General features: G+C 36.6%; 1 protein-coding gene across 1 annotated transcript in view; it reads right to left on the minus strand.

Moving 5' to 3' along the window:
• Positions 1-13,414, minus strand: part of CEP89 (centrosomal protein 89kDa) — a gene marked incomplete at its 5' end in the record, with an annotated part of 24,483 nt that extends 11,069 nt beyond the window's left edge. The window contains 13 exons of the mRNA XM_009871162.1: positions 567-747; positions 2,364-2,475; positions 4,550-4,657; positions 5,109-5,192; positions 6,213-6,263; positions 6,600-6,742; positions 7,124-7,342; positions 7,951-8,005; positions 9,018-9,046; positions 9,940-10,045; positions 11,161-11,362; positions 11,897-12,040; positions 13,308-13,414. Coding sequence (XP_009869464.1) covers positions 567-747; positions 2,364-2,475; positions 4,550-4,657; positions 5,109-5,192; positions 6,213-6,263; positions 6,600-6,742; positions 7,124-7,342; positions 7,951-8,005; positions 9,018-9,046; positions 9,940-10,045; positions 11,161-11,362; positions 11,897-12,040; positions 13,308-13,414 — 1,541 coding nt within the window. The remainder of the gene's footprint in view (positions 1-566; positions 748-2,363; positions 2,476-4,549; positions 4,658-5,108; positions 5,193-6,212; positions 6,264-6,599; positions 6,743-7,123; positions 7,343-7,950; positions 8,006-9,017; positions 9,047-9,939; positions 10,046-11,160; positions 11,363-11,896; positions 12,041-13,307) is intronic.
• Positions 13,415-14,825: the final 1,411 nt, after the last annotated feature.

Consider the following 14,825-nt stretch of genomic DNA (forward strand, 5'->3'; position numbering starts at 1 on the left):
CACTCTGCTAAGAAACAGTAACTTGCACTGTCCTAGGGCTTGAAAACAAGAATGTCTTTAGAAAAAAAAATCACCTTACAGACTATGATGTATGACAGCACTTCTGTGTTGTGCTGTTTTGTGTCACTTTCATATTGTAAAGACTAGAGAAACTTAGTATTTTCAGTTCAGAATTTCAGTATCCTTCAGACATTTTTCCCAAAGATGGGAACAAAAGAATTTTAATCTTTCATAAAGAAAGTTAATAGAAGTAAACAGATTTGACAAAAAATGTATTCTTAATGCCTCCTCTTTTCCTTTTTAAAAAGGCATATTTAACAGTACGTGCTCTATGGTAGAAACACTTCTACCAATGTCTCTAGGTCTGGGATTTCCTTCTGTAATGTTAATTGTCCACAAAAAGCCAGACAGTATTTCTGAAATACTTCTTTACCTTTCTTTGTACTTTGGTAGTTGCCTTCCTAGATCACCACTCGCCTCCCACCTAGAGTGATGCGTTTGTGGATCTGTTGGTGGAACACTTTGCAGAGTTGTTTTCCCGCGCACCCCATGTAAACTCTTCATACCTTTTTAAATCATTCACCAAAGCAAGCTGCTCCTCTGCTGCTCTCCTGCTGTCCATTTGGGCTTTCAGCTCTTCACAAGTAGAACGCAAAGCTTTCAACTGCTTCTGGTAGGCCGCTATCTCTTCTTCTTGACTCTGTTTCTTATCTTCTAAGCTTATTATCTGTTTGGTCAATTTTGAAGCTTTTGGGAGAAAAGAAACCCACAAAACTGGGTAACTGGCTGCAGCAGAACTAATTCAATCAACTAGAAAAAGTCCAACTAAACCAGTAATAAGTTCATTCCTCTTGTTCACAGCATTATGTAACAGTGGATTTGTCGATTTGTTTTATATTTTAATGGTTTGGATTCTTGTCAGTTGAGGTTTTTTTGCTGTCTCAAGCACTTTGTTTTGGGAAAATGCCAAAACTTCAGGACTATTTCCTTTCAGGGCTATAAGTTATTTGCTCATTGAAACTACTCTGAAAAATCCTTTGATGCAGATTACTAGTTCAGGAAAAGAACCTAAAACGGAACATGACTTTTGTAGCCTAGTAGATGGGTCACACAGCTAGAGACTGCCTGCTGTCTGTTCACTGATCTCCGAGTTTTTCTTGTAGCGTGTATTTCAGTCCCTGGATAGATTGCCAAAATGGTTCTAAGAACTGAATCAGCCCTGATTGGGATCTTTGTAGACAAAATGTGTCAGTGTTTACTAGGGATATTCTGACAACTCATACCAGAACCAAGCTATTTTGAGATCTGGAAAGAGGAACACCTCATTTTTGAGTATTGCCTGGCCTTTGGCCTTGGGTATGATGAGTTGTTTTTTTCTAAACAGATGTATGTAGAGAGATAAAACTCTAAAAAAGAAACTCAGAAACTTCAAAAATGGAAAGTAAAGTATTTGTGGAATTAGCAGATAAACAAAATCCAGGATTTTGCTATATAAGGTTCACTTGAACTGTTTTCATCAGCAACTTAATCACATGTAACTGTTTTTCAGAACATCTTGATCTGTGAATTAAGATTCAATTTTGCTTTTTAAAACTTTACTAAGAAATCTTACTTTCAGTTTGGGGATTTTTAAACTATAACATGCTTGTTCTCTTTCTAATATCCAGATAGAAGGCTATTAACAAGAAATACCCAGAGGAACCTACCAATGCAAAAAACCCCAACTATCAGTAGAAAAATTAGTCTTGGCCAAGAAATAATATTTACAGGAAAGAGAAGGAACATCAAGTGTTCTAAATTCAAGCAAATACAAACTTCTGATAAAACAGCAACAGGTAACAGAGTATTACTTGAAGATGCATGTAAATTTAAGCATTATCAAATTAAAAAAGTGTAAAATGAAATACTGCTACTTATAATCAGCTATATTAGGTGATAAACACTGGTACATAGAGCAGAATATTAAAAAATCCCTATATATTCTAAACTAAAGATTTAAATAAGCAAATACCAATCCATAAAGTTTAAAGCGCTCTTAAATTACGAAAATGAATGTATTGCTGTTTAACAGTTCTTACCAGTTCCTCAGAGGAAGCAAGTCAAAACGGAGCACGCTGTGGAATGTCAATAGGTGATACTGACATTTCTTTTCAGTATCAGTTGACAGTCCAGAGCTTGATCTCACATTAGTGTTACCTGCTTTCAGCAATGCTTTGTAGGCATGTATGAAGTTCCAAAAAAACCCACAACAAAATGCAAATGAAAACAATGAACAAGAAACTCCAACCAACACAAATAAAAAACCCCAGCCGGCAGTACCACCATTGGTGTAGTTCAAATGACGAGCAACTCAAGCACTTTACCTTCTTGAATATGTTGTCTGTGACTATCTTTTGCTTTCACTTGTTGAATTTCAAGTTGCTCCATCAACAATTTGTTTTCTTCCAAGACCAGCTTGGCCTGAGTTTGCAGCTGCTGCCTGCAATGGCAATCAGCTTATAAATAAAATGTAATTCAAATATTAATTTCTGTCCAAAGAAAATACAGAACTGACTTTCAACAGTGTAAACTTCGGAAACCGTATTTGAATCTCTTTTTAAAAAAAAAAAAGAAAAACCCTGATTGAAAGTGATGTCAGGACCCAAGGTAAGCTTATAGAGACAGGAACTGGCAACTCTCAAAATGTAAATTATTTTAAATAACATTTAAAATCTTTGATTAACTGAAGTAAAAATTCCCTACAGAGAGAAGGAAAAATATGTATATATGAATTAGAATCATAGTATCATTGAATGTTTGAGGCTGAAAGGGACCTCTGGAGGTCATCTGCTCCAACCTCCCTGCTCAACCAGGGGCCACCTGCCCAGGACTATGTCCAGAAGACGGCCTTTGACTATCTCTAGGGATGGAGACTCTACAACCTCTCTGCACAGCAGAGCTCACAGTGAAAAACTGCTTCCTTGTGTTCCAAGGGAACCTCCTGTGTTTCAGCTTGTGCCCATCGCCTCTTGGCCTGTCACAGGGCACCACTGAGATCTGGCTCGGTCTTTAACCCCCCTCACGCCTGTACAGACACTGGTAAGATCCCCCTGAGCCTTCTCTGCTCCAGGCAAAACAGTCCCAGCTCTCTCAGACTTTTCTCATGTGAGAGAATTAAAGGTACACAGTGGTACCAAACGATTTGGAGACAGCTATGTAACTACTACCCAAATTCATTATGAAAACACATGATAAACTCTTGGCTAAGATTTGGATTTACTTGGCTTTGCTCTTTGCAAAAATACTGTCAGTGTGCCTTACGGGCCTATAAAGAAGATGGGCATTTGAACTATCCTGAGCAGAGAACTTAACTCTCTGCTTTATAACTAGCATTAATTCGCCTTTCAGGTAAACCAATACCAGTCCCTGAATAAACAATCTGAACTCTCCCTGAGAGTCAGTCGATGTTATTGGTTAAATCTGCAGAGAGACTTAAGATTGAAAGAGACAGCTCAAGCCATGAAGTCCTCCTAGTGTAGTCCCTGAGCCATGTGATCCCTCTATCATGAGTGCAGTAAGAATTTTAAGTTAACTAATCACAGGGGATGCTCTTCAGGAACCTGTGATGCTGGTTAGGAATCACCTTCCCATTTCCACTTTTGTTTATGGTGAATGAATACCCAGTGGTTGTTCTAGTAACACTGCCCTCAGTTCTATAAATGCAGCTTAAATGTTCTTTGCATCCTCCCTGACTCCTGTTCCTGATGTGCTTACAGGAAACAACGTTGTTCTTTCTCAGCCTTTGTTTTGCTGAAGGAGAAAGGCTGATCTGTCTGAACTCCAAATAAAAGAGGCCCTCCCTTTCCTTGGCTACAACACAAACCCTTCAGCTTTGTTTCTCTGTGCTTAATTCTGGGTGACTGGGACTCTCCAGAGATTTCCATATAATTGTGTTGTTATTGCCCAACCTGTACTAGAAGGACCTATTATTCTGACATACCACAGGGCTAGACTAACTTTTTTTTTTTCTTTATAGCTGTTGCCCTACAAAGCTCACAACCCTCTTGGAATTAACCAGCATGACCAGTCTCTTCTCCATCTCAGTTACCAACTGATGAATGCTGAACTTGGGTAAATTGTTATTAAGCCTCATATGTATTTTATACTGCTTAATTAAATTATGTTTGCATTGTTTCACTTCTCAAGAACATCAAATGCTTTTAATGCCGTATTCCAATACCATTTTGTATTAATGAAAAATTGATGTCATTGGCACATTCCAATTATTAGTAGAAAGGTAAGAGTTAAGTACGTACCCTGCAAGGGCTGGGTCATAACGAGATGGGCTGCAGGTATAAAACTGCACATTCACTATTTATCTCTTCTGCAAAATTATTTCAGGCATTGCATATCAGCATTGTTTCAACAAGACATAATCATGACTCATTAACTCTTCACCAAAACAAAATTTTGGGGAACAAAATTTTTCCTTAAGATGTCTAATCTTAGAAGTTTGCATGCAACAAGCAAAATAATTACTAGCTTTTAAATTAATTTCTAGTAATAAAACTTGCCATTCCGTAGGGCTAATAAAGTTATTTTTGTTTAATTGCTCATGCAGGCTTTCATTCTCCTTCACCAGCTCTTCAATTCGTACTTTAAAGTTCTTCATATCCTCCTGGAAGACAAAGGACTTAACATAAAATTCTTCAGAGGTGTAAGTATTTTGTTTTAATGTTTATATCAACAAAAACTTTTATAAATATGCATGCCTGGTGCTTTGTAATTCTTCTGTTAACAGCACATTATCTCACTACTCGTTTTTAATTCAGATGTGCATACTCAACTTCTAAATTGTTTCCTCAATCTAGTAATATTTGATAAAAAAATAATTAGATATTTGAATTGTATTATATTTTTGCCAAGTGTCATTTGAATTAAGCAAATGTAGATACTTAAAATATGAATTCAGAAAAATGAATTCTGGAATTTACTATACATTTTCAGTATGAATGACATGAATTTCAATATGGTAGGATAATATTACAGTTAATTTACAGTAATATAAATCCTTGTTGTTTTATTTCTGCTTTAGTGTGTAAGTATGTTTTCTTTAAATGGTAACTTGCCTCATGTTCAAGATTTAAATTTTCCATTTCTCTTATTCTATCTTCATATGCCAACAGAAGAGGTGACAAGTACTTCATATCCAACTTAAAAATAAAATAAAAAAAAATCCATGTAAATCAATTACAAAATGTAATCTTATCAATCTATTTTACTTCTTCTCCTGCTATATACTCCTAGTTTTAAAAGCTAGTAAGGAGGTTTGTATATGCTCTGCAGACAAAAGCGCAGGACTTAACAAGCATGCAGACCACCGTACGCAAAATGACGCTGCATAAACACTTTACGGCACCGCCTGAGGAGCAAGCCTTGGAAAGGACAAGGTTGGATGCTGTACTTGCACACTTCACTAAAAAGCAGCTATTAATTATCAGAATGTGGAGGCAAATGAATACAAAACCAAATCAAAACACTACAGTGAATACAGTTAATGAGAAACAAATTTAGGCCAGATTCATTAGTAAGTGGGAAGGGAATATCTACAGTCTCAAACCTGCATCTTTAAAACTAAGTACACACATAGGTGATTCTTAAATATTATGGCTAGAATCACAGATCAGAAAGAGGACTTCTCTATTTCTGTATAGCTTTGAATAACATTTCAAGGGGAAATTGTTCCATGTATTACAAATGCGTTCAGTTTCACAGCTTACTAAAGTCTCTAGGCTGCCAGTGGGTCCCATGACCAGTCCTACCATCCAGATCACCAAAATACGCTTTTTTCTTTTAGCATCATCTTAAACATAATCACAGGAGAAGATGAACAATCAAACCTTGGAACAAACTATATGCTAGACAGAACAAACTGAAGATGTTATTTATGATTCTCAGAATAACAGTACTTGCACTTAATTTGCATTTGGCAGTTGAAGGCGGGTGACTGTACGCAGTCTGTAGCTTACTGTACATTCAACTTCAGCTGCACACGTTCCTTGCAAAATTCTGCCCTACATCCTTTTCTGCAACAAACATCAATGTTTGTTATATTCTACTATTGTGTGATAGTGCAGCACAGTAACTAAATAATATTCTGAATATTTTTATTCCAGTAAAGAAATTCTACTAATTAGGAATTAACCAATAGGTGAAAATGTTATTTTACTTACCAGCCATGGTGGTGGAGGTCCTTTCATGGGTAAACTTTTCAGCTTTAGATGCTAAAGTAGATTTAAAAAAAACATACTGAAATTATTTCCTGCTTTTTGAAGCACCAGCCACTGACCACTGCAGTCACAACTATTACCCCACACAAGCTTATGTTTCTAATTACTTGTGTTGCATTTGTAATGCACACTCAACGAAGTCAACAAAACTGCAAGATCAGTATGTTACTAGTATATGAGAAAGCCTAACTCCTAACAGTTAGACTTAACAATAAATGCGTATTTTAAAGTTCAGAAAAGGCCTACGCTGTTTTGTAGTCTTAAAAACTCAAAGATGCAAGGACAATGGGACATTTCAGTATAAACTGCCTTTAGAACCAAGATTCTCACCTCCTCTTGGGACAATGGCCTGAATTTAGTTTGATAGCGACTTAATTCTACATTTAAACGATGGACCGTCATTTTCAAAGCATCATTTTCATCTACCAGTTCTTGTGCTTGTTGTCTGAGAAAAAGTAATTCTGTAGCCTCCTCTATTAAAACAAATATTCAACAAGAAAGTTTAATCAAAATTCACAAAATGTTCACAATAACTTGTTAATTGTCAGGAAAAAAACCACCTCAATAAGCTAGAATTGTAAGAGAACTTCTCTTGAAATACTGTAATGGAAAATTGCATGAGACATTACTAACAGAAAAACGCTAGATTTCAAGGATCACAATAAATTTTTTTCACAATCATGTAAGTATTCCTTGACAAATGTAAAAATGTAGAAAATACTGTTCAGAAACTACTTCTGAATGGACACTTCCTCAAATCAGTAAGTGGAAACTTACTGCTGCAGGACTAGGTTGTAAGAAATTAAAAAAAATCAAACAGGATAAATATGGAATAGTTTGTATGTTTCTCCCACCTTCTCTATGTGCCTTCTCTGCAGCCTCTTTAAGTTTTCTGTTTTCTTGTTCTAGTCTCTTCAGCTTTAATTGCTGTTCTTCCATTTGCTGTTTTGTTCCCTCAAATTGTTGGACCATAGCCTGGTATGCCTTGCTCAGAGTCCAGTTTTCTTGTTTTAGGTCTCTGAACTTTTCTCTAGTCGTATTTTCCCGGGCTTGCCTTGCCCGAATAGACACATCTGTAATGCCACAGTACCATGTATTTAAATGGTATTCAGACTTGAATAAGAGTTTAAGCAAATTGTAATACCTTTTTTTCTAACATAAGCATTATGTATGAGTGATACTTTATAGGACATAAATAATCTCATGGCTCCCAGAAGATAAGGCCAGAGAGAATGAAAAAAGTGGATTTGGAAAGAGCACTATATAGTGGAGCGACTGCAAGTTCCCATCTTTTTCTCCGACACACTGAAAATATTCCTTCCTTAAAAGGAGAAGAAGGTGTCGGCACACCTCTCCCTCCATTGCCTCAGTGACCAGAGAGGTAAAAAACAGAAATAACCGCTGCAGTAAGCAAAGTGTGGGTGTCCTGCATGTACTAGTCAGTCCTCTTGAACCCTCCTTGTTTTAATCACCTACGTGATGGAAGCTTTACCCTCCTTCCCACTGAACAGGCTTCAGTATCACAGAACAGTAAGCACTTTTTTATCTCCTGTACAGGAGAAATACTTTTTTCCCCCACAAATTAGGCTTAGAGAATAGAAGCAGGAGAATGTATTTTACATAAATATGCATATTATTAAAGTGAAGATGTGCAGTAAAGTCACAGAAAATTCAGAAGTACCTGGGGATGGTGGAGGCTTTTCTCGTATCAGATTTTCAGCTAATGATTTTCCTTCCTAGTAGAGAAATAAAAGAGACAGCAAAAGAATCAGCAAATAAATTAAAATGTAATTGAAGAAGTTGAAGAACTTTGTTCTTTGAAGGGGGGCGGGGAAAAAAACCCCACACTACTTTTTTCCACCTATTGAGAAAGAACTACAAGCTGAATTTATACTAACGTATTTACTTGAGGTAAACGTTATCAGTATACAAACTTGGATCTCCAAGTTTTTATAAAACAGCCATGAAGTTCATAGAATGGCCCAGGCTGGAAGGGACCTTAGAGATCATTTAATCCAACCTCCCTGTCATGGGCAGGGACGCCTCTCAACTAGATCAGGCAACACATGGGGACGGAACAGGGACTGAACCCATGACCTTGATGTTATCAGCACCACGCTCAACCGACTGAGCTAACTGGCCCCCTAAGTTCTGTAAGGATATGATACCATGTAATTTAACGTAATGAGACATTGATGACTACATGAATCAAAACTCAGAATTTCGAAAAATAATATACATGGTCAAGAACATGATAGCAAAAAAGTGATGTTAGTGATGTTAACAATGGAAGAACTGACCAATTTTGTAAATAATACTTCAGCAAGTTGATCTGAGAAATTAAATTGTGAGTGTTCTTTTTCAAGCTAATGAATGCAGTCAGATGGGCCCACCTGGAAAACCAGATAAAAATCTGCTGAAGCCAGGCTCAGAATTTGAAAGTTACCAGTAAGAGCTATCTCTTGCTATAACATGATGTCTCCAACTCTTGGTATTTCATTTGCATGAGGAACAACAGAATATATATATTTTTGAAAAGTAAAATCATCATCCTCAACTTTTGTATGGCCTGTTTACCTATATATAAGTATTTTTTCAAAAGGAATGATTAGCCGTTCTTGTACTCCAAATGAAAAAAATCCCTAGTGGCAATAAATTAGGGGTTTTTAGATGACTGTAAACTATCAGCTCTTTATAACATCTTTTTTTGTTAAATGCATCACAAGTGAACCTTCATATAGGTCTTACCTTTAAATTCAAGCCAAGATTTTGGTCTTCTGCTAGAGAAAAACAGATCTTTCAGTCAATTAAAACCAAAAGTATTGGTAAGTCCATAAGCTGTAAGGGTTCATATGGGCATGTAAGCACAAGAATTATATGCTGCAAACAACTGTAAGAAAGTCCTCCTCAAACCGCAGATCAGATCACAAACTTTTCATTACCCCTTTCATGGTGCATTAGGATACTGATGTGAGACCAACCTTTAGCTCACACTGTACAAAATCAACCATGGAATGAACCCGTACTGTTGTCTTCCACTACTACTTTAGAATTGGACTGAATGACAAATTAAATATTTTTATTGATTTTACTGTGCTTGAATCTTACTGCTTCTCTGAACAAGGCAAGTGCAAATCTGACAGCTTCTAGTATCTGCAGAACTTACTATGTAGAAGAGGGATTTGAAACAGTTTACATATCCTATTCCTTCAGTTTAATGCATCCACTTCCCAAATAATTTTATAAAGCAATCCATTCTTTCTAGATATTGTTCTCTACAAAGCTTTTCAAGTAACTCCACTCAGAGGAGTTTCAATAATATTGAAACAACACTGGGATCTGACACAAACAAAACTTAGAAATACAAAGATTTTTCAAGACAGACTCAGTTCTGCCTTTTTCTTTGCCCTCTATTTTTACACTGGCTGTGGATTTTGAGTTTCAGTTCCACAGTGAATCTAGACTGGTCTTCCCTCTTTATGGAGATTTTTAATTTTCTATAGCTACTAGAAATGCCTCAGTATTTAGCAGCATTTTTTTCATTGTTCTTTTTTTTTTAAAAAAAAAAGAATATACTGTTATAATTTAGTATTAGATTTATTTTATTAAAAAATTGGTTTTCCTCATGGTATTAAAAGGTATGGTATTTTGACTTACTAAGTTTGTTTACCTTCTATTTGAACGTTTGACTCATCCACCTGCACCTGAAACTCAGTTTCATGAGGAGGTGCCTCTTTCTTGTCAGCGTCAGTTATGGCTGATGGTGGAAGCTCTGCCTGTGTGAAAATAAGACAAGCCCATCTAAATCATGATAATGCTGTTAAAATAGCCCACATATCTTGATATCTGTATGAAACCTTTAGTGTTCTAATGTCCCAGTCACATTGAGATTTGTACTCCAACATTTTAAGATAATAAATTATAAGAAATACTGGGGTTTTGTTTAGGGCTCTATGTAAATAAAATCTAAACCTGAAAGATCAATGGCAAGTAGTCTTTTAGTTCACAAGGCAAATATTCTGTTGCCTTATTCATTTACAAGAGTCTGTGAAATTATCCTGCTTTTGCTTGTTCACTGTGTCATATCTCAACTTAATAAAAGATCAACCATTTATTTACTATATCACAGCACTGAGGGATTAATGAATAATTTTTAGCATTGTTTTTGCTGGTTTTCCCCTGCTGATTGCATACCAGTGTCCCATGTATTCTGCTAACTCCCTCATATTTTTTTTCCTTCCCTCCTCTTACTGACTACTACCTCCTCACCTAGGTGTCTTTTCTGATTTCTTTCATATACATAGTATTTTAGTGCCTCTTTACTACTCACTTCTTCCTGGTTGTTAAATTTTTGTACCATTTTGGACTAAATGTGCCTTAGGGGATTATTAAGCTGCTCACTGCTGGTTAAGACAATCCAAAACTGTCACACAGAAAAATTCGCTGGTCTTTAAGACACCAAGATAATTATATTGTTTTATTCTGAATCTCCCTGTCTCTATATAGGCCTCTGCTCATTAGCACAATACTGAATCATTAACTAAGCTTTCACCGTTTAGAAGTTTCTAGTGCTTTTAACAAATAATTCACTACATAAGTATCACACTCAACATAAAATACTGGACATCTTAAAAGAGTAAATTATGCACAATAATTATACACAATACCAGTGTTTCCTAATAAGAAAAGGCTGCTAATAATCAAGAGATACAGTATCTCTGAGGATCAACAAATCCAACTCATGTAGGAGTAAACAAACCACAAAAAGAAGCATGAAAATAAAACCTGAATAAATGTCTGAAGAGTAAGAGAATGAAAAGCCTCAGAAATATTTAATATTTGCATTAATATATAAAATCATAATATTAATTAACACATTTGAAAATCCTACCTTTCCATTTTTGCAGGGAACAGCATAAATAGCATTGGTGCCAAAGCTTTCACCCCTTTTCTCACTACTCTGACAGCTGGACTCTGCCTCTTTATCAGCATCTGAAACGTAGGTGTCCATGTCCTCCTCCTCACCATAATTGCCTGATATTTCCAGGGACTGTAGAGGAGATCTGTCACCACCATCAAGTTTCCAGTTGGGCCTGAAAGTAGAAAGCAGTTTAAAGCCTGTTTCAGTGTTGCTTACTCTTTCAAAAAAATGGTAGAACTATCAGTCTTATGACATACACAACAAATCCACACAGCTGACACAAACGGACACCTAAGCTTCTGTTAGCTGCAAATCAGGAGCTACAGATCCTCTGCCAAATTAGAGATAGAAGGCTGCTAATTCTACTGCAAGGAGAGACAGAAATAATTATTTAGCATAAAGGAAATATCTGGCATGTAATTCAGATGACTCCTCAGTGATTAACTGTTCATATAAATGGTCATTATTTCACAGAAATAATGCTTTTACTTGTGACTGCCGTACAGTCCAAATCTCTGCCTCTGAAGACTGTATGCATGACATCACTCTTTGAGAAATGAAATAAGGATTGTACGCACATCACACCCAATTTATGATGCTGTGAGAAAAAAGTGGCTGTTACAGCAGCAGTTTGCTGTAACTCTAGTAAAATTGTGTCATTGACAGATTCTATTTCTAAGATATGAAACCAGGAAGCATACACTACCCCATTCTGAGCTCTGTGGCTGTTGCATATGGTTCAAAACATTCTTGTTCCACACAGGTGGAATCACCTCGCTGCCGAGGCTGAGGAATAGCAACAGTGCGCCCTGTTAGTGCTGTTGCCAGGACAGCTGCTGCTAGAGCAGATCTGGAAGAAAACAGAATAAAGCAATGAAACAACACTGATGTCTTCTCTGTCCTCCACATTTTATGTTTTTGCCATTGCAACATGTCTTCACTATTTAAGCAAAGCAAAATGTTCACAGTTAACAAACATAAACACCACTGAAGGTGCTAAGGGACTGCTTATAAACTATTAACTCCCAAAGTAAAGCACAAAACTGGGCAAGCTATTGTAACACAGCTATCTAAGAGGAAAGTACAATACCTATCAGTTTTCCCAAATCACATGCATGAAAATCATGGAATATACTGAGTTACATTCCCAAAACTGACATCGATGAATTACAGTACTTAGCGTTTACTTTAGCCATAACAATACTACCTGGCCCTGTTGAAAAAACATTCTGTGTTCTGCTATTTTATCTCCTAGTTTCCATTATTCCCTACTCTGAGCCTTTCCCTGATAATGCTGGAGTTGTTAATAAATGCTGGCACACCGCAAACTAGGGCAAGCCTAGGTAGGTAGAAATGCCTATTTGTGGGATGCTGCAGAGTACAGAGAAGAGTAAGATGAAGAGGAAAAAACAAGCAGGAACAAAGATTAAAGGAGAGAAACAGTGAGGACTATAACACTAATGACAACAACTGGAGGTCAAAAAGGAAGAAGAAATGAACTAGGATTAAGCAGAAATGTTTCAGACACTAGAAAGACCACAGAAAACAACCAGAATTGAACTAAGCATAGAGAAAACAAAACTGTGAGAAACTACAAATGAAAGAAAAAATATATGTGGATCTTCTATTGAACTTGCCTGTATAGCTAATTCAAATTCAATCCAAGAGGGGTTTACAAGCTAGTTTTTTAATTTACTGCTTTTTTTTAACATGCAATAAAATGGCATATATAAATAATACTTAATTTACGCTTTTCAAATGAGTTAAAATTTCCTGCCTCATGCTGCTAGTACTCCTACAGTCCTATATTTTACTGTAGCAGCCAAATCAAAAATGGCTCTAACTTTTAGTCCACTTAAATTTAATTGGCTCAGATTTATAATATGATACATATTGCTAATTGTCGCTGTCCTCATTATGTAGCATGCTTAGAAGCAGGAGAAAAATAGGTGTATCTTTAAAGTTCAAAGAAGGGGAATGCCCCAGTTAAAATATATTCTATTTATCAAAAGCTTTATGTAAATACTGCAGCATGAACATGCAATTCCTCTAATCATGCTTTTCTAGTATGCTATTGTAGCTGATGAAGCAAAAAAACCCCCGAACTCAAAACGTACCTGGGCCTTTCTGGAGAAGGGTTTGGACTACGAGGGGGAGGGGTGCGGGGAACGGCAGGTTTAGGAGCTATGGTAGCAGCAGGGACCAGGCCATGAGCTATATGTTTCTAAACAATTTAAAATAAAATTAGTTGACAATGACTTTAAGGATCACAATGAAAACAACACAGAATTGAACATGCAAAAAAACTAACAATGCAAAATAATATAAAAAGAACATTTACATGCAATTAATGTAAACACAAGACTTGAAATGGATCCAAGTTTAAATTTTTAACATGTAGGAACACCTGCTAATGAGGGTTAGAAATTTAATTTACCTAAGGCCCTTGAATGTAGGTTTTCCACCCACTATAACAGAATCTGCAAAACCAGAATTTTAACTCACTCAATTTTGGGTTTTTCCTGTATATATACACAAGAAAGGAGTACTAGAAATTAACTTTTTTCACAATACCTGAACCCTGCTTCAGAGTAACAATATTAGTCCCTTTCTTGCAGAAAGAGTCTGACAGTTAGAAGTAATCCTCAGTCACAGCAGTAAGAGATGGAAGAAAAAACTATCACTAGACAAGTCTTAACAGTCAAAGGCTCAACCTGAATATAAAAGGAAAACAAAAACCTAATGTGTTTTCACCAGCAATCCAATTTTTTTTAAAAAAGGGTAACATTAAATAGCAGCTAAAAAAACCTGGGACTAGAGCCCCCTACAAAGAGTACTTTGAATGGAATTACGTAAGGGTCGAGGTTGGAAGGGAGCTCTACAGATTGTCTAGTCCAAGTCCCTGATCAACGCAAGGTCAACCAGAGGGGGTTAACTTGTTCGACCACCTTCACAGTATAAACAACTTTTACAGCTGTTGTTGCTATTATCATATAACTATTCTTATTACACTATGTTTAAGTTGAATTTTCTGTGTTTGAACTTGTGCCCGTTGCCTCCTGTCCTCTCTCCAGGCATCCGAAAGCACCATGTCATAATAAAACCCATCACCTTCAGACAGATGTTACTTTTTTTATGAAGTAAACAGGCTACGTTTTTGCTATTTCTGCTACATTTTTTCCCCCTCAAATGTTCTTTAATTGCCTTCTCCAACAGGATAATGAACAGGTGAACTGGGAAATATTTCTGTCTTCACAGGAAGCCACATCAAATAGCTAAATGCTGCATTAGAAAGATGGTCTTATCTTGCAAACGGTCATATCTTGCAAATCTTCCCTAATTTTGGAAGCCAATTTGGCATGCACCATTTGATGTACCAAAGGCTGTTGGCTGTAGGTATCTTACTGTAACAACCAGAGATTACAACCGAGGTGAAAGGATGCTGGTATCCCACAGTAAAAGGAAAAACAACCCTTAAGATCAGTATTTCTATTCTAATATGAAAAAAAACCCCAAAATCGATTACTCGAAATACGTCAGCAGGTAATACCCGCATCACTGCTGCAGCCCTTGGCTGCTCTAAGCTTCCACCACACACTTTCACCGGTTCGCTCGGGGTGCGCTGCGCTGCGGGG

Source organism: Apaloderma vittatum, unplaced genomic scaffold, assembly GCF_000703405.1.
Source record: "Apaloderma vittatum isolate BGI_N311 unplaced genomic scaffold, ASM70340v1 scaffold45496, whole genome shotgun sequence".
Classification (NCBI taxonomy): Eukaryota; Metazoa; Chordata; class Aves; order Trogoniformes; family Trogonidae; genus Apaloderma; species Apaloderma vittatum.